Raw genomic sequence first — 25,526 nt, forward strand, 5'->3', positions numbered from 1 at the left:
TGCATCATGTTTTCTCTACTGGAAGGACACCCTAGAGGACACTACATGATGTTTTCTCCACTGGAAGGACACCCTAGAGGACACTACATCATGTTTTCTCTACTGGAAGGACACCCTAGAGGACACTGCATCATGTTTTCTCTACTGGAAGGACACCCTAGAGGACACTGCATCATGTTTTCTCTACTAGAAGGACACCCTAGAGGACACTTCATCATGTTTTCTCTACTGGAAGGACACCCTAGAGGACACTTCATCATGTTTTCTCTACTGGAAGGACACCCTAGAGGACACTGCATCATGTTTTCTCTACTAGAAGGACACCCTAGAGGACACTTCATCATGTTTTCTCTACTGGAAGGACACCCTAGAGGACACTTCATCATGTTTTCTCTACTGGAAGGACACCCTAGAGGACACTTCATCATGTTTTCTCTACTGGAAGACACCCTAGAGGACACTGCATCATTGTTTTCTCTACTGGAAGGACACCCTAGAGGACACTTCATCATGTTTTCTCTACTGGAAGGACACCCTAGAGGACACTTCATCATGTTTTCTCTACTGGAAGACACCCTAGAGGACACTTCATCATGTTTTCTCTACTGGAAGGACACCCTAGAGGACACTTCATCATGTTTTCTCTACTGGAAGACACCCTAGAGGACACTGCATCATTGTTTTCTCTACTGGAAGGACACCCTAGAGGACATTACATCATGTTTTCTCTACTAGAAGGACACCCTAGAGAACGCTTCATCCTGTTTTCTCCACTGTAAAACGTTAATGCGTCACTAACGTGTATTTTTACTCTCTTATTTGTCGTGTTACAGTCCCAGTCGTCCCCCTGACAACAGTGACCAAGTGAACTTTTGTTCCCGTTCTGTTTGGAGAGACGTCAGCTGATCAGAGGTCAGAGGTCAGATCTTCACTGAGCACCTGTAACAACATGATGAGATGAAATAAAGCGCTGACTCAGCACTAATCACAGCAAATATTGACCCTCAGATACTGAGGTGAAAGTCTGATCACCTGCTGTTCACAGTCAGAGTACTAATACTACAGGAGAGAAATACTACAAGTCCTGCTTTCCAGTAAACGTACACAAGTACTAGCATCAGAATCAACCTAAAGTATGAAAGGTGCTGTTCCTCATTATGCAGATGTCAGACTGATGTTCTTTATAGACCTGTCAACCAGAGTTGACAGGTCTATAAAGAACATCAGTCCAAGACGGCTCTGCTGTCAAAACAAAGAATACAAGTCAATAATAATCCACAAACTGCAATACATATAAAATAAGTTACACAAGAAACAAAGTTGAACAATAGAAGAGTGATGTAATGATGGCGGCTCGCTCTGTTTTTTTTTTTTTCTTCTTTTGATTCTAAGTTTTTCTTCATGTTTTTCCCTGCCAGCTAGACCGCGAAACTGGGATGGACGACACCTTTCCCCTCCCTCTTCCCTCCCTTCCTCGCTGAACTCCACAAATACCCTCAGTTAAGAAATAAGATAAGATAAGAAAATACTTTATTCATCCCGATACAGTGATCCTTTGTAGCTTGAGGGAATAATTATAAACAATAATAATAATACAAAAACAACAAAAAAAAGTAGTAATTATAATACTACTACTACTACTACTACTAATAATAATAATAATAAAAAATACAAAATAATAAATAAATTCAATTTAAAAGTGGTAAAGTTTTAGACTTTAGAGGCTCCGCACAACACAAAGTGTGAAAGAGTTAAAAATAAAACTAAATACAAACCAAAAAATATGATAAATAAAATAATGATAATAATAATATTAATGAATAATGATAAATGAATAAAAATCAGATAAAGGAAAATATAAATAATAATATATAAACAGTAAAATATAAACAATACAATAATGATAATAAATATGATAATAATAATATAAACAATAAAAATCATATAAAGCAAAATGTAAATAATAAAATATAAAGAGTAAAATATAAACAATAAAATAAAGATAATAATAATAATAATAATAATAATAATGATAATGATAATAATAATAATAATAATAATGATAATAATAATAATAATGATAATAATAATGATAATAATAAAAAACAATAAATAAACAATAATAAATTAATAAAAATCAGATAAAGGAAAATATAAACAGTAAAATAAAGGTAATAAATAATGAGATCTATTGTTAACCCTAAACAGCTGTAGTTAGACACAATCATTATAATCATTATTTTATATGTAAAATCAATAGTCAGTACGGAGAACAACGAAACAACAGATCGGCTGTGATCGGCTATGTTCGGCTGTGTTCGGCTGTGTTCGGTTGTGTTCGGATGTGATTGGCTGTGTTCGGCGGTGTTCGGTTGTGATCGGCTGTGTTCGTCTCTCTCCGTCAGACAGGCCTCTCCATGCAGAGTGTATCCAGCAGCTCTCGGCTGTGTTCGGCTGTGTTCGTCTCTCTCCGTCTCTCCTCGGCTCTCTCCGTCAGACAGGCCTCTCCATGCAGAGTGTATCCAGCAGCTCTCGGCTGTGATGGAGTCTAACCCTGAGAACCCGTCTGATCTCCGGATCCGGATGGATCAGCTGCCTGTTGACCCGCTGCTACACATCCTGTCCTACCTGGGCCTCACCGACCTCATACAGTACGGTACCACACACACGAACACCCCGGTCCTGGTCCAACAGAACACTCTGGACCAGAACCAGAACCAGCAGCAGACCGTTAGCCTAGCCTAGCTGCTAGCCTAGCTGCTAGCCTAGCTGCTAGCCTAGCTGCTAAACTAGCTGCTAGCCTAGCTGCTAAACTAGCTGCTAATGTAGTGCTAACTAGCTATAAAGAGATGCTAACAGCTAAGCTAGTGTTCAGCTAACCCGAGCTAACCACAGCTAGTTCTAGTGTTCAGTTAGCCGGATGCTAGCAGCTGTTAGCAGCTACTAACAGCTGCTAGCAGTTTGTTTACGTTAGTCAGCTCAGTTCTGATCTATAGATCTATGAACTATAGCTCTATGAACTATAGATCTATGAACTATAGATCTATGAACTATACACACTGTGGTAGGCAACAAATAAATACAGAAATACATGAAAAATTAAATAAAGATAAATGAATTAATTAAAAAGTAAAATAAATAAATAAATAAAAAAGTTAAAATAAAAATAAATAAATAAATAAGAAAGTAAAATAAATACATTAAAAAGTAAAATAAAAATAAATTAATAAATTAAAAAGTTAAATAAAAATAAATTAAAAGTTAAAATAAAAATAAATAAATTAAAAAGTAAAATAAAAATGATTAAATAAATACATAAATAAAAGGGAAACTTAAAAAGAAGAGTAAATTCATATAATTAATACAAAGATAAATAAACAGAAGCTAATTCAAATATCAATTGATGTCACATTTGATCAGTTAATTAATGTCTACATTTATTTTAATATTATTTTTGCTGCATTTTATTACATTTTTATTTATTCATTGAGTTATTTTTAATATTATTTTATATAACTGTCTCTCTCTGTGTCTCTCTGTCTCTGTGTGTCTCTGTCTCTCTGTGTGTCTGTGTCTCTGTGTGTGTCTCTGTGTCTCTGTGTGTCTCTGTCTCTCTGTGTGTCTGTGTCTCTGTGTGTGTCTCTGTGTCTCTGTGTGTCTCTGTCTCTCTGTGTCTCTCTCTGTGTGTCTGTGTCTCTGTGTGTCTGTGTGTCTCTCTGTCTCTGTGTGTCTCTGTGTGTGTCTGTGTGTCTGTGTGTGTCTCTCTGTCTCTGTGTGTCTCTGTGTGTATCTCTGTGTGTCTCTGTGTGTCTCTGTGTGTCTCTGTGTGTATGTCTCTGTGTCTCTGTGTGTCTCTGTCTCTCTGTGTCTCTCTCTGTGTGTCTGTGTCTCTGTCTCTCTGTGTGTCTGTGTGTGTCTCTCTGTCTCTGTGTGTCTCTGTGTGTCTCTGTGTGTGTCTCTGTGTCTCTGTGTGTCTCTGTCTCTCTGTGTCTCTCTCTGTGTGTCTGTGTCTCTGTGTGTCTGTGTGTGTCTGTGTGTGTCTCTCTGTCTCTGTGTGTCTCTGTGTGTCTCTGTGTGTCTGTGTGTGTCTCTGTGTCTCTGTGTGTCTCTGTCTCTCTGTGTCTCTCTCTGTGTGTCTGTGTCTCTGTGTGTCTGTGTGTGTCTCTGTGTCTCTGTGTGTCTCTGTCTCTCTGTGTCTCTCTCTGTGTGTCTGTGTCTCTGTGTGTCTGTAGTTGTAGTTTTGTGAGCAGGAGGTTGAACGAGTTGTCCAAACACAACCCTCTATGGAGGACACTCTGCTCCAGACACTGGCTGCTCTCTGAGTGAGTACTACTGTCCTTCATTATAGTACTGTACTGTATTAAACTACAGCTGAGGTAGTGTGTAGTATATGTGTGTATTTACAGTAGTATATGTGTGTATTCCCAGTGCCGACCGGCTGCAGAGCTCCTCCTGGTACTGCCTGTTTAAGCAGTACTACACAGACCTGGGCCGCTACATGCAGTACTACCCCGTACTGAAGAGATCCTGGGAGCAGCTCAAGGTCTTCCTGCAGCAGAGCTGTCCACGCATGATCGCATCACTCAAAGGTCTGTAGAATATAGAATCTAGAATATAATATAACATAATATTATAATATAATATAATATAATAATATAATATAATATAATATAATAATATAATATAATATAATATAACATAATATTATAATATAATATAATATAATATAACATAATATTATAATATAATATAATATAATATAATATAATATAACATAATATTATAATATAATATAATATAATATAACATAATATTGTAATATAATATAATAATATAATATAATATAATATAATAATATAATATAACATAATATTATAATATAATATAATATAATATAATATAATAATATAATATAACATAATATAATATAATATAATATAATATAACATAATATTGTAATATAATATAATAATATAATATAATATAATAATATAATATAACATAATATTATAATATAATATAATATAATATAATAATATAATATAACATAATATAATATAATATAATATAATATAACAAAATAATATAATATAATAATATAATATAACATAATACAACATAATATAACAAAATAATATAATATAATAATATAATATAATATAGCAATATTATAATAGAATAGAATAAATCAGTATAGAACATGTTTCTACTTTTAATACTTTAACACCTTTACTTCCTGATTATACTCACATACCTTTACTACATGAAGCTGATAATACTTCTACGTATTAGTACTTGTTCAGTGTGGTATTAGTACTGGTTCAGTGTGGTATTAGTACTGGTTCAGTGTGGTATTAGTACTGGTTCAGTGTGGTATTAGTACTGGTTCAGTGTGGTATTAGTACTTGTTCAGTGTGGTATTAGTACTTGTTCAGTGTGGTATTAGTACAGTGTGGTATTAGTACTTGTTCAGTGTGGTATTAGTACTGGTTCAGTGTGGTATTAGTACTTGTTCAGTGTGGTATTAGTACTGGTTCAGTGTGGTATTAGTACTGGTTCAGTGTGGTATTAGTACTTGTTCAGTGTGGTATTAGTACTGGTTCAGTGTGGTATTAGTACTGGTTCAGTGTGGTATTAGTACTTGTTCAGTGTGGTATTAGTACTGGTTCAGTGTGGTATTAGTACTGGTTCAGTGTGGTATTAGTACTGGTTCAGTGTGGTATTAGTACTGGTTCAGTGTGGTATTAGTACTGGTTCAGTGTGGTATTAGTACTGGTTCAGTGTGGTATTAGTACTGGTTCAGTGTGGTATTAGTACTTGTTCAGTGTGGTATTAGTACTGGTTCAGTGTGGTATTAGTACTTGTTCAGTGTGGTATTAGTACTGGTTCAGTGTGGTATTAGTACTGGTTCAGTGTGGTATTAGTACTTGTTCAGTGTGGTATTAGTACTGGTTCAGTGTGGTATTAGTACTTGTTCAGTGTGGTATTAGTACTGGTTCAGTGTGGTATTAGTACTTGTTCAGTGTGGTATTAGTACTGGTTCAGTGTGGTATTAGTACTTGTTCAGTGTGGTATTAGTACTGGTTCAGTGTGGTATTAGTGCTTGTTCAGTGTGGTATTAGTACTGGTTCAGTGTGGTATTAGTACTGGTTCAGTGTGGTATTAGTACTGGTTCAGTGTGGTATTAGTACTGGTTCAGTGTGGTATTAGTACTGGTTCAGTGTGGTATTAGTACTTGTTCAGTGTGGTATTAGTACTGGTTCAGTGTGGTATTAGTACTGGTTCAGTGTGGTATTAGTACTGGTTCAGTGTGGTATTAGTACTGGTTCAGTGTGGTATTAGTACTGGTTCAGTGTGGTATTAGTACTGGTTCAGTGTGGTATTAGTACTGGTTCAGTGTGGTATTAGTACTGGTTCAGTGTGGTATTAGTACTTGTTCAGTGTGGTATTAGTACTTGTTCAGTGTGGTATTAGTACTTGTTCAGTGTGGTATTAGTACTTGTTCAGTGTGGTATTAGTACTTGTTCAGTGTGGTATTAGTACTGGTTCAGTGTGGTATTAGTACTTGTTCAGTGTGGTATTAGTACTTGTTCAGTGTGGTATTAGTACTTGTTCAGTGTGGTATTAGTACTTGTTCAGTGTGGTATTAGTACTGGTTCAGTGTGGTATTAGTACTTGTTCAGTGTGGTATTAGTACTGGTTCAGTGTGGTATTAGTACTTGTTCAGTGTGGTATTAGTACTGGTTCAGTGTGGTATTAGTACTGGTTCAGTGTGGTATTAGTACTGGTTCAGTGTGGTATTAGTACTTGTTCAGTGTGGTATTAGTACTTGTTCAGTGTGGTATTAGTACTGGTTCAGTGTGGTATTAGTACTTGTTCAGTGTGGTATTAGTACTGGTTCAGTGTGGTATTAGTACTTGTTCAGTGTGGTATTAGTACTGGTTCAGTGTGGTATTAGTACTTGTTCAGTGTGGTATTAGTACTGGTTCAGTGTGGTATTAGTGCTTGTTCAGTGTGGTATTAGTACTGGTTCAGTGTGGTATTAGTACTGGTTCAGTGTGGTATTAGTACTGGTTCAGTGTGGTATTAGTACTGGTTCAGTGTGGTATTAGTACTGGTTCAGTGTGGTATTAGTACTTGTTCAGTGTGGTATTAGTACTGGTTCAGTGTGGTATTAGTACTTGTTCAGTGTGGTATTAGTACTGGTTCAGTGTGGTATTAGTACTGGTTCAGTGTGGTATTAGTACTGGTTCAGTGTGGTATTAGTACTGGTTCAGTGTGGTATTAGTACTGGTTCAGTGTGGTATTAGTACTGGTTCAGTGTGGTATTAGTACTTGTTCAGTGTGGTATTAGTACTGGTTCAGTGTGGTATTAGTACTTGTTCAGTGTGGTATTAGTACTGGTTCAGTGTGGTATTAGTACTGGTTCAGTGTGGTATTAGTACTGGTTCAGTGTGGTATTAGTACTGGTTCAGTGTGGTATTAGTACTGGTTCAGTGTGGTATTAGTACTGGTTCAGTGTGGTATTAGTACTGGTTCAGTGTGGTATTAGTACTTGTTCAGTGTGGTATTAGTACTTGTTCAGTGTGGTATTAGTACTTGTTCAGTGTGGTATTAGTACTGGTTCAGTGTGGTATTAGTACTTGTTCAGTGTGGTATTAGTACTTGTTCAGTGTGGTATTAGTACTTGTTCAGTGTGGTATTAGTACTGGTTCAGTGTGGTATTAGTACTTGTTCAGTGTGGTATTAGTACTTGTTCAGTGTGGTATTAGTACTTGTTCAGTGTGGTATTAGTACTTGTTCAGTGTGGTATTAGTACTGGTTCAGTGTGGTATTAGTACTGGTTCAGTGTGGTATTAGTACTGGTTCAGTGTGGTATTAGTACTTGTTCAGTGTGGTATTAGTACTTGTTCAGTGTGGTATTAGTACTTCTTCGTTGTGGTATTAGTACTTGTTCAGTGTGGTATTAGTACTTGTTCAGTGTGGTATTAGTACTGGTTCAGTGTGGTATTAGTACTTGTTCAGTGTGGTATTAGTACTGGTTCAGTGTGGTATTAGTACTTGTTCAGTGTGGTATTAGTACTTGTTCAGTGTGGTATTAGTACTTGTTCAGTGTGGTATTAGTACTTGTTCAGTGTGGTATTAGTACTGGTTCAGTGTGGTATTAGTACTTGTTCAGTGTGGTATTAGTACTTGTTCAGTGTGGTATTAGTACTTGTTCAGTGTGGTATTAGTACTGGTTCAGTGTGGTATTAGTACTGGTTCAGTGTGGTATTAGTACTTGTTCAGTGTGGTATTAGTACTTGTTCAGTGTGGTATTAGTACTGGTTCAGTGTGGTATTAGTACTGGTTCAGTGTGGTATTAGTACTTGTTCAGTGTGGTATTAGTACTTGTTCAGTGTGGTATTAGTACTTGTTCAGTGTGGTATTAGTACTGGTTCAGTGTGGTATTAGTACTTGTTCAGTGTGGTATTAGTACTTGTTCAGTGTGGTATTAGTACTGGTTCAGTGTGGTATTAGTACTGGTTCAGTGTGGTATTAGTACTGTTCAGTGTGGTATTAGTACTGGTTCAGTGTGGTATTAGTACTTGTTCAGTGTGGTATTAGTACTTGTTCAGTGTGGTATTAGTACTGGTTCAGTGTGGTATTAGTACTGGTTCAGTGTGGTATTAGTACTTGTTCAGTGTGGTATTAGTACTGGTTCAGTGTGGTATTAGTACTGGTTCAGTGTGGTATTAGTACTTGTTCAGTGTGGTATTAGTACTGGTTCAGTGTGGTATTAGTACTGGTTCAGTGTGGTATTAGTACTTGTTCAGTGTGGTATTAGTACTTTTTGAGTGTGGTATTAGTACTTGTTCAGTGTGGTATTAGTACTTGTTCAGTGTGGTATTAGTACTGGTTCAGTGTGGTATTAGTACTTGTTCAGTGTGGTATTAGTACTTGTTCAGTGTGGTATTAGTACTTGTTCAGTGTGGTATTAGTACTGGTTCAGTGTGGTATTAGTACTTGTTCAGTGTGGTATTAGTACTTGTTTCAGTGTGGTATTAGTACTTGTTCAGTGTGGTATTAGTACTGTTCAGTGTGGTATTAGTACTTGTTCAGGTGGTGTTATTAGTACTGGTTCAGTGGAGTATTGAGTACTGTCAGTGTGGTCATTAGTACTGGTTTCAGTGTGGTATTAGTACTGGTTCAGTGTGGTATTAGTACTTGTTCAGTGTGGTATTAGTAACTGTTCAGTGTGGTATTAGTACTTGTTCAGTGTGGTATTAGTACTGGTTCAGTGTGTATTAGTACTTGGTTCAGTGTGGTATTAGTACTTGTTCAGTGTGGTATTAGTACTGGTCAGTGTGGTATTAGTACTTGTTCAGTGTGGTATTAGTACTGGTTCAGTGTGGTATTAGTACTTGTTCAGTGTGGTATTAGTACTGGTTCACGTGTGGTATTAGTACTTGTTCAGTGTGGTATTAGTACTGGTTCAGTGTGGTATTAGTACTTGTTCAGTGTGGTATTAGTACGTGTTCAGTGTGGTATTAGTACTTGTTCAGTGTGTATTAAGTACTTGTTCAGTGTGGTATTAGTACTGTTCAGTGTGGTATTAGTACTTGTTCAGTGTGGTATTAGTACTGGTTCAGTTTGGTATTAGTACTGTGTCAGTGTGGTATTAGTACTTGTTCAGTGTGGTATTAGTACTTGTTCAGTGTGGTATTAGTACTGGTTCAGTGTGGTATTAGTACTTGTTCAGTGTGCTATTAGTACTGGTTCAGTGTGGTATTAGTACTTGTTCAGTGTGGTATTAGTATGGTTCATGTGTGGTATTAGTACTTGTTCAGTGTGGTATTAGTACTGGTTCAGTGTGGTAGTAGTATGTTCAGTGTGGATTAGTACTGTCAGTGTGGTATTAGTACTGGTTCAGTGTGGTATTAGTACTGTTCAGTGTGGTATTAGTACTGGTTCAGTGTGGTATTAGTACTGGGTCAGTGTGGTATTAGTACTTGGTAAGTGTGGTATTAGTACTCTGGTTCAGTGTGGTATTAGTACTTGTTCAGGTGGTATTAGTACTGGTTCAGTGTGGTATTAGTATTTTGTTCAGTGTGGTATTAGTACTGGTTCAGGTGGTATTAGTACTTGTTCAGTGTGGTATTAGTACTGGTTCAGTGTGGTATTATATTTGTTCAGTGTGGTATTAGTACTGTTCAGTGTGGTATTAGTACTGTTCGTGTGGTATTAGTACTGGTTCAGTGTGGTATTAGTACTTGTCAGTGTGGTATAGTACTTGGTTCAGTGTGGTATTAGTACTTGTTCAGTGTGGTATTAAGTACTTGTTCAGTGTGGTATTAGTACTGGTTCAGTGTGGTATTAGTTACTGGTTCAGTGTGGTATTAGTACTTGTTCAGTGTGGTATTAGTACTTGTTCAGTGTGGTATTAGTACTGGTTCAGTGTGGTATTAGTACTTGTTCAGTGTGGTATTAGTACTTGTTCAGTGTGGTATTAGTACTTGTTCAGTGTGGTATTAGTACTTGTTCAGTGTGGTATTAGTACTGGTTCAGTGTGGTATTAGTACTTGTTCAGTGTGGTATTAGTACTTGTTCAGTGTGGTATTAGTACTGGTTCAGTGTGGTATTAGTACTTGTTCAGTGTGGTATTAGTACTGGTTCAGTGTGGTATTAGTACTGGTTCAGTGTGGTATTAGTACTTGTTCAGTGTGGTATTAGTACTGGTTCAGTGTGGTATTAGTACTGGTTCAGTGTGGTATTAGTACTTGTTCAGTGTGGTATTAGTACTTGTTCAGTGTGGTATTAGTACTGGTTCAGTGTGGTATTAGTACTTGTTCAGTGTGGTATTAGTACTTGTTCAGTGTGGTATTAGTACTGGTTCAGTGTGGTATTAGTACTTGTATACTTGTACTTCCTCCCCCGTGGTTCTATTTTGGGTGTTGATGTTGTGGTGCGTTTGTTTTGTCCTCCAGAAGGCGCCACAGAGGTGGAGCTTAACGACATCGAGGCTCAGATCGGCTGCAGACTGCCAGACGACTACCGCTGCTCCTACCGGATCCATAACGGACAGAAGCTGGTCATCCCGGGGTGGGTACCTGGTCCTGGTCTCTCTGCTGGTCTCTGCTGGTCTCTGCTGATCTCACTGTCTGTGTGTCCTCTCCAGGCTGATGGGCAGCATGTCCCTGTCCAACCACTACCGGTCGGAGGTCCTGCTGGACGTGGAGACGGCGGCCGGCGGCTTCCAGCAGAGGAAGGGGATGAGACGCTGCCTCCCGTTGACCTTCTGCTTCCACACCGGACTGAGCCAGTACATGGCCCTGGAGCCGGCCGAGGGGCGCCGCATGTTCCAGAGCTTCTACCCCTGTCCCGTACGTACCACTTCCTGTTAGCCTTCACAATAAAATATATATATGAGCTTCTACCCCTGTCCCGTACGTACCACTTCCTGTTAACCTTCACAATAAAATATATATATGAGCTTCTACCCCTGTCCCGTACGTACCACTTCCTGTTAGCCTTCACAATAAAATATATATATGAGCTTCTACCCCTGTCCCGTACGTACCACTTCCTGTTAGCCTTCACAATAAAATATATATAAGAGCTTCTACCCCTGTCCCGTACGTACCACTTCCTGTTAACCTTCACAATAAAATATATATATGAGCTTCTACCCCTGTCCCGTACGTACCACTTCCTGTTAACCTTCACAATAAAATATATATAAGAGCTTCTACCCCTGTCCCGTACGTACCACTTCCTGTTAACCTTCACAATAAAATATATATGAGCTTCTACCCCTGTCCCGTACGTACCACTTCCTGTTAGCCTTCACAATAAAATATATATAAGAGCTTCTACCCCTGTCCCGTACATACCACTTCCTGTTAACCTTCACAATAAAATATATATAAGAGCTTCTACCCCTGTCCCGTACGTACCACTTCCTGTTAGCCTTCACAATAAAATATATATAAGAGCTTCTACCCCTGTCCCGTACGTACCACTTCCTGTTTGCCTTCACAATAAAATATATATATGAGCTTCTACCCCTGTCCCGTACGTACCACTTCCTGTTAGCCTTCACAATAAAATATATATATGAGCTTCTACCCCTGTCCTGTACGTACCACTTCCTGTTAGCCTTCACAATAAAATATATATATGAGCTTCTACCCCTGTCCCGTACGTACCACTTCCTGTTAACCTTCACAATAAAATAATAGTGTATTCAGACAGTTAAAGACGTGTGTTAATGAGACCTGGTCTTTGTCTTTCAGGATCAGACGGCTCAGGATCCTTCAGCCATCGACATGTTCATCACAGGTCCGTTCATTCATTCATTCGTTCGTGCGTTCGTGCGTTCGTGCGTTCGTGCGTTCGTGCGTTCGTGCGTTCGTGCGTTCGTGCGTTCGTGCGTTCGTTGGCTGAATAGAGCCAATAGAGAGGTTAGGACTAATATCACACATGTTTCCGTGGTTACGTGTTCAGGTTCCTGTTTCCTGGAGTGGTTCACGGCGTACGTCCACAACGTGGTCACAGGAGAGTATCCGATCATCAGAGACCAGATCTTCAGGTAACACACCTGTAGACCTGACCCCCCCACCGCCTCCCCCGCTGCTGCTGCTCCGTCATTAATCTACTTCCTGTGTTCAGGTATGTGCACGAGAAAGGCTGCGTGGCGACCACCGACGACATCACCGTCTCCGTTTCTACCGCCTTCCTGCCTGAGCTTTCCTCCGTCCACCCGCCGCACTTCTTCTTCACCTACCGCATCAGGTACTTCCTGTCTGACTGACTTCCTGTCTGACTGACTTCCTGTCTGACTCAGTTCCTGTCTGACTGACTGACTTCCTGTCTGTGTGACTTCCTGTCTGTCTGACTTCCTGTCTGACTGACTTCCTGTCTGTCTGACTTCCTGTCTGTCTGACTTCCTGTCTGTCTGACTTTCTGTCTGACTTCCTGTCTGACTTCCTGTCTGACTTCCTGTCTGACTTCCTGTCTGTCTCTCCGTACAGAAGAGGTGTTTTAATGAGCGTGTGTTTTCAGGATAGAGATGGCGAGCGGCGCCTCGCCGGACGCCGCCTGTCAGCTGGACAGCCGCTACTGGAAGATCACCACCTCGGACGGCAACGTGGAGGAAGTTCAGGGTCCCGGCGTGGTCGGTACGCTGCTCGCATCACATGACCACATGACCACCTGACCAGCGGTACGCCTCCACGGGCTCCTACCACCTGCTGATATGGGTGCTTGTGTGTGTGTGTGTGTGTGCAGGAGAGTTTCCCGTCATGACGCCGGGGAAAGTGCACGAGTACGCCAGCTGCACCACGTTCTCCACGCCGTCGGAGTACATGGAGGGTCACTACACGTTCCACCGGCTGGGTAACGGTTCTACACTCATTATGTTAACACACGTTCCACCGGCTGGGTAACGGTTCTATACTCATTATGTTAACACACGTTCCACCGGCTGGGTAACGGTTCTACACTCATTATGTTAACACACGTTCCACCGGCTGGGTAACGGTTCTACACTCATTATGTTAACACACGTTCCACCGGCTGGGTAACGGTTCTATACTCATTATGTTAACACACGTTCCACCGGCTGGGTAACGGTTCTACACTCATTATGTTAACACACGTTCCACCGGCTGGGTAACGGTTCTACACTCATTATGTTAACACACGTTCCACCGGCTGGGTAACGGTTCTACATTCATTATGTTAACACACGTTCCACCGGCTGGGTAACGGTTCTACACTCATTATGTTAACACACGTTCCACCGGCTGGGTAACGGTTCTACACTCATTATGTTAACACACGTTCCACCGGCTGGGTAACGGTTCTACACTCATTATGTTAACACACGTTCCACCGGCTGGGTAACGGTTCTATACTCATTATGTTAACACTCGTTCCACCGGCTGGGTAACAGTTCTATACTCATTATGTTAACACTCGTTCCACCGGCTGGGTAACGGTTCTATACTCATTATGTTAACACACGTTCCACCGGCTGGGTAACGGTTCTACATTCATTATGTTAACACACGTTCCACCGGCTGGGTAACGGTTCTACACTCATTATGTTAACACACGTTCCACCGGCTGGGTAACGGTTCTATACTCATTATGTTAACACACGTTCCACCGGCTGGGTAACGGTTCTACATTCATTATGTTAACACACGTTCCACCGGCTGGGTAACGGTTCTATACTCATTATGTTAACACTCGTTCCACCGGCTGGGTAACGGTTCTATACTCATTATGTTAACACTCGTTCCACCGGCTGGGTAACGGTTCTATACTCATTATGTTAACACTCGTTCCACCGGCTGGGTAACGGTTCTATACTCATTATGTTAACACTCGTTCCACCGGCTGGGTAACGGTTCTACATTCATTATGTTAACACATGTTCCACTGGCTGGGTAACGGTTCTATACTCATTATGTTAACACACGTTCCACCGGCTGGGTAACGGTTCTATACTCATTATGTTAACACACGTTCCACCGGCTGGGTAACGGTTCTACATTCATTATGTTAACACACGTTCCACCGGCTGGGTAACGGTTCTATACTCATTATGTTAACACACGTTCCACCGGCTGGGTAACGGTTCTATACTCATTATGTTAACACGCGTTTCACCGGCTGGGTAACGGTTCTACATTCATTATGTTAACACTCGTTCCACCGGCTGGGTAACGGTTCTATACTCATTATGTTAACACACGTTCCACCGGCTGGGTAACGGTTCTACACTCATTATGTTAACACACGTTCCACCGGCTGGGTAACGGTTCTATACTCATTATGTTAACACACGTTCCACCGGCTGGGTAACGGTTCTATACTCATTATGTTAACACGCGTTCCACCGGCTGGGTAACGGTTCTACATTCATTATGTTAACACTCGTTCCACCGGCTGGGTAACGGTTCTATACTCATTATGTTAACACACGTTCCACCGGCTGGGTAACGGTTCTATACTCATTATGTTAACACACGTTCCACCGGCTGGGTAACGGTTCTACATTCATTATGTTAACACACGTTCCACCGGCTGGGTAACGGTTCTATACTCATTATGTTAACACACGTTCCACCGGCTGGGTAACGGTTCTATACTCATTATGTTAACACGCGTTTCACCGGCTGGGTAACGGTTCTACATTCATTATGTTAACACTCGTTCCACCGGCTGGGTAACGGTTCTATACTCATTATGTTAACACACGTTCCACCGGCTGGGTAACGGTTCTACATTCATTATGTTAACACACGTTCCACCGGCTGGGTAACGGTTCTATACTCATTATGTTAACACACGTTCCACCGGCTGGGTAACGGTTCTATACTCATTATGTTAACACGCGTTCCACCGGCTGGGTAACGGTTCTACATTCATTATGTTAACACTCGTTCCACCGGCTGGGTAACGGTTCTATACTCATTATGTTAACACACGTTCCACCGGCTGGGTAATGGTTCTAAGCAGCTGTTTGTCTCTCAGCCAATAAGGAGGAAGTGTTCCACGTGGCGATCCCTCGGTTCTTCATGGTCTGCCCGCCGTTCAGAGAACCCGTCGTCAGAACGGTAAATATTAAAACATCCAGGTTTAAAATGAACGTAGAAGAGATGAGGTTATTAACGACGGCGTGTTTACGTCTCAGCAGCAGAAGGCGTCGACCAGCTACACGTCTCGCTTCGACGACCACGAAGACGACGGCGAGTACTGCGACGGAGACGGCGACGACTTCGGCGACCTGAGAGGAATCAACATGGACGCCTTGGAGGGAGCGTGGTGCCCTCGACACATCTGACCTCCGACCTCACCGCGGCGTCGTGGAGGAAACAGTTGGTCTGATGGTTGACGTGCAGCGGGGGATTCTGGGACGGGTAACCAGAGCGCCATACGGGGTACAGGATGGCGTCGACCTCCAGCTGCCTTTCAAACAGTAACAGGATGTGAAGGTTGGGACGGCGAGGACGGGACGGTGACGTCACGGTCGACTCCTTGGCGTTAAAGGGCCCGGTTACCGGTTGCCGTGACTTCCTGGAGAAAGCCGAGTTGTGACTTCCTGTTTGTATAAAATGCTCCTCGTGGGAATCTGGTGTTTTCTGGTAGAGTTCAACATTTACGCCGTTTCTCTTTTCTACTGCAGGAACCAAATCATCTGGAACACCTCAACCGGAGAACCTTTATTTATACCTTTATGCTAGCTAGCTATCTAGAACCCAGTTCTATCTAGAACCCCGTGGTCCGTAAGGCGAGCATAGTTGGGTTCCTGCAGAGTTGGGTTCCTGCAGAAGGTTCCTGCAGTAGAAATGCGTTTTCTTTATATTTTGCAGATGATGTACTCTTTTATTTCTCCTCATCGGGGCAGAGTGAGACTATCTAGAAGAAACCAAGCTTTTATTTTGAAATAGAAGCAGTTAAAGTGTTTCCTGTTTCATGTTTTGTTCTTCACGTTTTTGACCGTCTCCATCTTGGTTTCTGACGGTCTCCATCTTGGTTGCAGTTAAAGGGACTTCAGCGTTGGCTTCACTTCTCAGACCCGGAGGTTTGCCGCCTGGTTTAATGGCAGGAAGCACATTTATTTCTTCTTCTTCTTTGGTGCTCGGCTCGGTGCGGCGCTGGGACGCGTCCTCACTCTGTGATGTGATTGGTGGGTTTGTTTTGTATGTTTTGGGCTAAATAAATAAGAAATATTGATCGCTGCAGACTCTCCGTTCACTGTCACATGATCACATCATCCCTGTTATTATGTCATGTTATACAGTGTATAGTATAGTGTTATATAGTATGTATATATAGTATATATCTGTAGTTCCTGCTGGGGACCAGCGGGAGGCGGTACTCCCTCTGGGTTGAATGGACCCTGTTGTTCTGGTCTGGGACTCAGACTCGGTCATGGGACCCTGTTTGCTCGTCCTGAACCATGTGAGTCATATGAGACGGAGAGAGGAGAAGAGGAAGAAGAAGAAGACGAGGGGTGGATTAAAGAAGAAGAAGAGGAAAAGATGGAGGACTTGTCCCGCTGGCTGAGGGACGCCGGCTGGTGGGTGAGGAGGTGCTGCTGTGGTGAGGAAGAGGAGGATGAGGAGGAGAAAGGGAGGAGGGAAGAAGAAGAAGAAGAGGAGGAGGAGGAGGAGAAGGAGGTGAAGATGGAGGAGCTCAGCTTGAGAAAGAGCCGGAGTTCATCTTCCCTCCCGCCTGCTGAGGTATTAAATAACACTGACAACTGTCTGAGTAACGTTACTACTGTCTGAGTAACTTTACTACTGTCTGAGTAACGTTACTACTGTCTGAGTAACTTTACTACTGTCTGAGTAACGTTACTACTGTCTGAGTAACTTTACTACTGTCTGAGTAACGTTACTACTGTCTGAGTAACTTTACTACTGTCTGAGTAACGTTACTACTGTCTGAGTAACTTTACTACTGTCTGAGTAATGTTACTACTGTCTGAGTAATGTTACTACTGTCTGAGTAATGTTACTACTGTCTGAGTAACTTTACTACTGTCTGAGTAACAGTACTACTGTCAGAGTAATGTTACTACTGTCTGAGTAACTTTACTACTGTCAGAGTAACTTTACTACTGTCTGAGTAACTTTACTACTGTCTGAGTCATGTTACTACTGTCTGAGTAACAGTACTACTGTCTGAGTAATGTTACTACTGTCTGAGTAATGTTACTACTGTCTGAGTAACTTTACTACTGTCTGAGTCATGTTACTACTGTCTGAGTAACAGTACTACTGTCTGAGTAATGTTACTACTGTCTGAGTAACTTTACTACTGTCTGAGTAACTTTACTACTGTCTGAGTAATGTTACTACTGTCTGAGTAACGTTACTACTGTCTGAGTAACAGTACTACTGTCAGGGTAATGTTACTACTGTCTGAGTAACAGTACTACTGTCTGAGTAACTTTACTACTGTCTGAGTAATGTTACTACTGTCTGAGTAACGTTACTACTGTCTGAGTAACAGTACTACTGTCTGAGTAACAGTACTACTGTCAGAGTAACTTTACTACTGTCTGAGTAATGTTACTACTGTCCGAGTAACAGTACTACTGTCTGAGTAACTTTACTACTGTCTGAGTAACAGTACTACTGTCAGAGTAATGTTGCTACTGTTTGAGTAATGTTACTACTGTCTGAGTAACAGTACTACTGTCAGAGTAATGTTACTACTGTTTGAGTAACTTTACTACTGTCTGAGTAATGTTACTACTGTCAGAGTAATGTTACTACTGTCTGAGTAATGTTACTACTGTCTGAGTAACTTTACTACTGTCAGAGTAACAGTACTATTGTCAGAGTAACAATACTCCTGTTTGAGTAACGCTACTCTTGTTTGAGTAACGGTACTACTGTCAGAGTAACGTTACTACTGTCTGAGTAACTTTGCTACTGTCTGAGTAACAGTACTACTGTCTGAGTAACTTTACTACCTTCAGAGTATCTTTACTACTGTCTGAGTAACTTTACTACTGTCTGAGTAACTTTACTATTGTCAGAGTAACAATACTCCTGTTTGAGTAATGCTACTCTTGTTTGAGTAACGTTACTCAAACCGGAGTAGAGTTACTCCTGTTTGAGTAACGCTACTACTGTCTGAGTAACTTTACTACTGTCAGAGTAACGTTACTACTGTCTGAGTAACTTTGCTACTGTCTGAGTAACAGTACTACTGTCTGAGTAACTTTACTACCTTCAGAGTATCTTTACTACTGTCTGAGTAACTTTACTACTGTCTGAGTAACTTTACTACTGTCTGAGTAACTTTACTATTGTCAGAGTAACAATACTCCTGTTTGAGTAATGCTACTCTTGTTTGAGTAACGTTACTCAAACCGGAGTAGAGTTACTCCGGTTTGAGTAACGCTACTACTGTCTGAGTAACTTTACTACTGTCTGAGTAACTTTACTACTGTCTGAGTAACAGTACTATTGTCAGAGTAACAATACTCCTGTTTGAGTAATGCTACTCTTGTTTGAGTAACGTTACTCAAACCGGAGTAGAGTTACTCCGGTTTGAGTAACGCTACTACTGTCTGAGTAACTTTACTACTGTCTGAGTAACAGTACTACTGTCAGGGTAATGTTACTACTGTCTGAGTAACTTTGCTACCTTCAGAGTATCTTTACTACTGTCTGAGTATCTTTACTACTGTCAGAGTAACGTTACTCCTGTTTGAGTAACAGTACTCCTGTTTGAGTAACGCTACTCAAACCGGAGTAGAGTTACTCTGGTTTGAGTAACGCTACTACTGTTTGAGTAACAGTACTTCTGTTCCTCTTCTTTTCCAGAGTACCAATTGGTTGTTCATTTTTACTGTGTGGTCTGTTGTTTTTAAGGGTTTTTAAGGTGTTTGAAGGTGTTTTAAGGTGTTTTAAAGGTTTTTAAGGTGTTTTAAGGTGTTTGAAGGTGTTTTAAGGTGTTTAAAGGTTTTTAAGGTGTTTTAAGGTGTTTTAAGGTGTTTTTAAGGTGTTTTAAGGTTTTTAAGGTGTTTTTTTAAAGGTTTTTAAGGTGGTCCTGTTGACGTGGTCTCTGTCTGTCTGTGTGTCCCAGCTGGATCCGTCCCCCTCCGGGCCCCAGCCACACTGGTTCCACACTCTGCAGGTGCGCCGGTACCGAGGGCAGCGAGGACGCAGCAGCAGCGACCCGCTGGGAGGGACGGATGGCGAGGACCACTTCACCTGGGTCAGAACTCTCTCAAACCTGTCCACCAGCTGTCCTCACACACCAACATCTGATATATACTGTACATATAAAGTGTGACCCGTGACCCGAAGTGTCCATCCTGTGTCCTCTGAGCAGAAACCGGGTCTCCAGTTCGGAGCAGCTCATTCTTACCTGAGTCTGGAGAAACTGGGTGAAGGAGCGTACGCCTCCGTCTACAAGGGCATCAGCAGGTCAGTCCGACTCCGTCCAACTACTCTACTCTACTGATGTACTCCTACTGCTTTACTTCACTGCAGTACTTTTACTGTGATATTTACTGTAACTGTTGCTTGTTGAGGATCAACGGGCAGCTGGTGGCTCTGAAGGTCATCCGTATGAAGACGGAGGAGGGTGTCCCGTTCACCGCCATCAGAGAAGGTGACCAACACACACACACACTTTTTACAGTGTGACCTCTGATTGTTACTTTTTACAGTGTAACTTCTGGGAGGTACTTTTTACAGTGTATTTTGTGGCTTTTTTTAACAGCACATCTGCTGGTCTAAATTTTTTACAGTGCATGGCCTACTTGTTATTTTTTACAGTGTGTTATACTCTTTAAAGGATTTTAGGTGGTTTTAAGGTGGTATTTCCCTATTGTTAATGTTGTGTGTCCCATGGTTGTCATTGTGTGTGTGTGTGTGTGTGTGTGTGTGTGTGTGTGTGTGTGTGTGTGTGTGTGCGTGCTTGCGTGCGTGCGTGCGTGTGTGCACAGCGTCTCTGCTCAAAGGTCTGAAACACGCCAACATCGTCGTCCTCCATGACATCATTCACACCAGAGAGTCTCTGACCTTCGTCTTTGAATACGTGGTGAGAATCAGCTGCAGTAACACTGTACTTTAACTGATATATAGATAGATATATATCTATATATATACATTATATATTATATATTATATTATATATATATTATATATAATATATAATGACCCTTATAATCAATAATCAATGTGTCCATGAAATGTTAAAACATAATTTCCATAAGTTAATGGTGTTGTTTCTTCTTCTGATGTTGTTGCAGCAGACGGACCTGGCCCAGTACCTGACCCAACACCCTGGAGGACTGCACTCACACAACGTCAGGGTCCGTTCACACCTCAAACACACAACGCCTGTCGTTGTCCTTGTAGTTGTCCTTCTTGTCGTCATTGTCCTTGTCGTTGTCATCATTGTCCTTGTCGTTGTCGTCCTTGTCCTTGTAGTCATTGTCCTTGTCGTTGTCATCGTTGTCGTTGTAGTCGTTGTCCTTCTAGTCGTCCTTGTCCTTGTCCTTCAAGTCGTTGTTGTCCTTGTCGTCTTTGTCCTTGTCTTTGTCATCGTTTTCCTTGTCGTTGTCCTTCTAGTCGTCATTGTCGTCATTGTCCTTGTCCTTTTCGTTGTTGATTTCCTTGTCGTTGTCCTTGTCCTTTTCGTCCGTGTTCTTGTCGTTGTCGTTGTCCTTCTAGTCGTTGTTGTCTTTGTCGTCATTGTCGTTGTCCTTTTAGTTGTCGTTGTCCTAGTCGTTGTTGTTGTGGTCCTGGTCGTTGTCGTCCTTGTCCTTGTCGTTTTCCTTCTAGTCATTGTGGTCATTGTCCTTGTCGTTGTCATTCTTGTCGTTGTCGTCATTGTCCTTGTCGTCGTCCTTGTCGTTGTCCTTCTAGTCGTTGTCGTCGTTGTCCTTGTCGTCGTCCTTGTCGTTGTCCTTCTAGTCGTTGTCGTCGTTGTCCTTGTCGTTGTCCTTGTCGTTGTCGCCATTGTCGTCATTGTCCTTGTCGTCGTCCTTGTCGTTGTCCTTCTAGTCGTTGTCGTCATTGTCGTCGTCCTTGTCGTTGTCCTTCTAGTCGTTGTCCTTGTCGTTGTCCTTGTCGTTGTCGTCGTTGTCGTCGTTGTCGTCATTGTCCTTGTCGTTGTCCTTCTAGTCGTTGTCGTCATTGTCGTTGTCGTCGTCCTTGTCGTTGTCCTTCTAGTCGTTGTCGTCGTTGTCGTCATTGTCCTTGTCGTCGTCCTTGTCGTTGTCCTTCTAGTCGTTGTCGTCATTGTCGTTGTCGTCGTCCTTGTCGTTGTCCTTCTAGTCGTTGTCGTCGTTGTCCTTGTCGTTGTCCTCGTCGTTGTCGTCGTTGTCGTCATTGTCCTTGTCGTCGTCCTTGTCGTTGTCCTTACAGTCGTTGTCGTCTTCCTTGTCGTTGTCCTTCTAGTCGTTGTTGTCGTTGTCGTCATTGTGGTTGTCGTTGTCGTTGCAGCTCTTCATGTTCCAGCTGCTGCGAGCGCTGTGCTTCATCCACAGCCGGAGGATCCTCCACCGAGACCTGAAGCCTCACAACCTGCTCATCAGCTACCTGGGAGAACTCAAGATGGCCGACTTCGGTTAACGCCACATCATCATCATCATCATCATCATCATTATTATTATTAATAATAAGATGTGTCGTAGCTCCTCTCTCTGTTGGTACTGACTGGACCTGTGGTTCTGGTTCTGGGTTCAGGTCTGGCTCGGTCCAAGTCCATCCCCAGTCTGACCTTCTCGTCTGAGGTGGTGACGCTGTGGTACCGCCCCCCCGACGTCCTGCTGGGATCCACAGATTACTCCACGGCTCTGGACATCTGGTCAGACGCTCACTGTCTTCATCATGTTTATTAATAATGATAAAGTATTAAATACAGCTGGAACCTGGTTCTGCTCTGTTGATTATTGTTGTTAATAAAGTTGAGTGTGTTTGAATCAGGGGTGCCGGCTGTATCTTCGTGGAGATGCTGCAGGGGGCGCCGGCGTTCCCCGGACTCACGGATGTCTTTGAACAACTGCAGAAGATCTGGAAGGTGACGGAGATATTTTATTTTATTTTATTGTATTATATCGAAGGAAAGGTCAAACTGTTTAAATAACTGTTAATTATTAATATTAACATATTTCTGTATGTAATGATATTTCATTCTTCTATTTATAAATGTGGTTTTAATACACTTCATCATCTAAAGCAACATTATGAGCAATTTATAATGTGATCTGTTTTATTAAAGTCTAATTGTTTATTAGTTAGATTATTGATTTAAATATTAATACTAATAGAAGCTGTGCTGTCCCTGCAGGTCCTCGGCGTCCCGTCTGAGGACATCTGGCCTGGAGTCAGTCAGCTGCCCAACTATCAACCAGGTCTGTTCATGCTAATTTTAGCATGCTATCAGTAGCATGCTCTATCAGTAGCATGCTCTATCAGTAGCATGCTCTATCAGTAGCATGCTATCAGTAGCATGCTATCAGTAGCATGCTCTATCAGTAGCATGCTATCAGTAGCATGCTATCAGTAGCATGCTCTATCAGTAGCATGCTATCAGTAGCATGCTCTATCAGTAGCATGCTATCAGTAGCATGCTACTGATAGCATGCTATCAGTAGCATGCTATCAGTAGCATGCTATCAGTAGCATGCTCTATCAGTAGCTGAGGCTGCAGGTTCTCTGCTCATCAACCATAGTGTTGGAGTCCTGAACTGGTTGACCTGATGGTGGCGCTACAGATGATGATTGCGGTTCATCCTGAAGGACTCTGTCTCTTGTCTTTGTCTCCGCAGAGCGCTTCCTTCACTCGGAGCCCAAGCAGCTTCGCAGCTTCTGGAAAAGGTTCGGAAACGCCACAAATACACCCGATAACGTTAAAGACGTTCCGTTTGATTAGCTAGAGAGTCGAGGCTAACGCGCTAGCATGGAGTCAGCCAGGACTCAACATAACGGATGCTAACATGATAGCACGGAGCTAAGTGTTGTTTATGCTAACATGCTAACGTGGAGTCTACTGTTACTCCTCTACGCTGATGACCAAACACTGTATGTTCAAGTGTTAGCATGCTAGCAGGACCTGGACCAGGTTCTTCCTGTAGACCTCCATCAGTCTGTTTATGTTGATGTGGACCAGGTTCTTCCTGTAGACCTCCATCAGTCTGTTTCTGTTGATGTGGATCAGGTTCAGGACCTGGACCAGGTTCTTCCTGTAGGCCTCTATCAGTCTGTTTCTGTTGATGTGGACCAGGTTCAGGACCTGGACCAGGTTCTTCCTGTAGACCTCCATCAGTCTGTTTCTGTTGATGTGGACCAGGTTCTTCCTGTAGACCTCCATCAGTCTGTCTCTGTTGATGTGGACCAGGTTCAGGACCTGGACCAGGTTCTTCCTGTAGACCTCCATCAGTCTGTTTCTGTTTATGTGGACCAGGTTCTTCCTGTAGACCTCCATCAGTCTGTCTCTGTTGATGTGGACCAGGTTCAGGACCTGGACCAGGTTCTTCCTGTAGACCTCCATCAGTCTGTTTCTGTTGATGTGGACCAGGTTCTTCCTGTAGACCTCCATCAGTCTGTCTCTGTTGATGTGGACCAGGTTCAGGACCTGGACCAGGTTCTTCCTGTAGACCTCCATCAGTCTGTTTCTGTTTATGTGGACCAGGTTCAGGACCTGGACCAGGTTCTTCATGTAGACCTCCATCAGTCTGTTTATGTTGATGTGGATCAGGTTGAACCAGCTGCCCTATAAGACCGAGGACCTGGTCCAGAGGATGTTGAGGGGGGTCCCTACAGACCGGATCTCGGCGCAGGACTCCCTGCAGCACCCGTACTTCAGCACGCTGCCTCCTCCTATCATGCACCTCAGAGACAGTAAGAACCACACCCGGATGCTAACAGAGCTACATGCTAACACAGCTACATGATAACAGAGCTACATGCTAACACAGCTACATGATAACAGAGCTACATGCTAACACAGCTATATGCTAACAGAGCTACATGCTAACACAGCTACATGCTAACACACCTGTATGCTAACAGAGCTCCATGCTAACACAGCTACATGCTAACACAGCTACATGCTAACACACCCGTAAGCTAACAGAGCTCCATGCTAACATGCTAACAGAGCTACATGCTAATACATTATGTAGTAAAATAAATAAAACAAACTTCTTCTTCTTCTCTGTTTTTCAGCGGTGTCCATTTTCAAGGTGCCCGGCGTTCGTCTGGAGACGGAGGTCAGAGACGTCTTCAACCCGGGACGGAGACTCAGACCGTCCCTGCTGCCCGCCGCCAAGTTCTGGTGAACAAACTCAGACCGACCGCTAATGAGCCACCACCAACCTGACGAGACCACCGGAGGGGGGAATAAACCCTTTAACCACCAACCTGACGAGACACTAAGCTAAGTGCTAAAGCTAAGCTAAGCTTAGTGCTAAAGCTAAGCTAAGTGCTAAAGCTAAGCTAAGGTTTATGTAAATGTACTTTAATCTCGTATTTGTTGATTTAATTGTAAAACGTTCCCTTCATGTTTTTCGGTCCTTCGGGGCGTCGGTCTGAACACGTCTCCCGCTAGCATGTGTTAGCATGTGTTAGCAGTGATTCCTGACTGACTCTCTTCATGAATTATGAATAAATATTTATTAGTTGTTGTCGACCTGTTGCAGCTCTCTGCTGACGAGCTGATGAAATCAAATCTGTTATTATATTATATTATATTATATTATATCATATAATATTATATTATATGATATAATATTATATTATATTACATTACGTTACGTTACGTTACGTTATATTATATTATATGATATTATGTTATATTATATTATATTATATTATAATATTACATTACATTACGTTACGTTACGTTACGTTACGTTACGTTATATTATATTATATGATATTATATTATATTATATTCTTCGTCCTCATGTGAAGGTTAAATGTGTTCATTAAAGTCTTCATCACCAGATAATATTGTTTTATTTTATTAATCGTTCGTCCTTCCTGCTCTCCGGT

At 41.8% G+C, this 25,526-nt stretch overlaps 1 protein-coding gene across 1 annotated transcript; it reads left to right on the forward strand.

The window, feature by feature from the left end:
* The first annotated feature begins 2,166 nt into the window (after positions 1-2,166).
* fbxo3 (F-box protein 3) lies at positions 2,167-25,325 on the forward strand. Its single transcript, XM_037762673.1, has 25 exons — positions 2,167-2,651; positions 4,233-4,322; positions 4,429-4,589; positions 10,968-11,082; positions 11,159-11,363; positions 12,276-12,321; positions 12,487-12,571; positions 12,652-12,774; positions 13,045-13,160; positions 13,270-13,377; positions 15,526-15,608; positions 15,686-15,832; positions 16,818-17,237; positions 19,600-19,731; positions 19,849-19,943; positions 20,051-20,130; positions 20,468-20,562; positions 20,774-20,836; positions 21,972-22,095; positions 22,215-22,335; positions 22,455-22,548; positions 22,819-22,882; positions 23,300-23,348; positions 24,229-24,371; positions 24,699-25,325. Exons 1-25 carry the CDS (start codon positions 2,305-2,307, stop codon positions 24,809-24,811), a joined length of 3,219 nt encoding a protein of 1,072 aa, XP_037618601.1. The 5' UTR covers positions 2,167-2,304; the 3' UTR covers positions 24,812-25,325.
* The last annotated feature ends 201 nt before the right edge of the window (positions 25,326-25,526 follow it).

The sequence above is a fragment of the Sebastes umbrosus genome (genome assembly GCF_015220745.1).
Source record: "Sebastes umbrosus isolate fSebUmb1 chromosome 24 unlocalized genomic scaffold, fSebUmb1.pri SUPER_24_unloc_1, whole genome shotgun sequence".
Lineage (NCBI taxonomy): Eukaryota > Metazoa > Chordata > Actinopteri > Perciformes > Sebastidae > Sebastes > Sebastes umbrosus.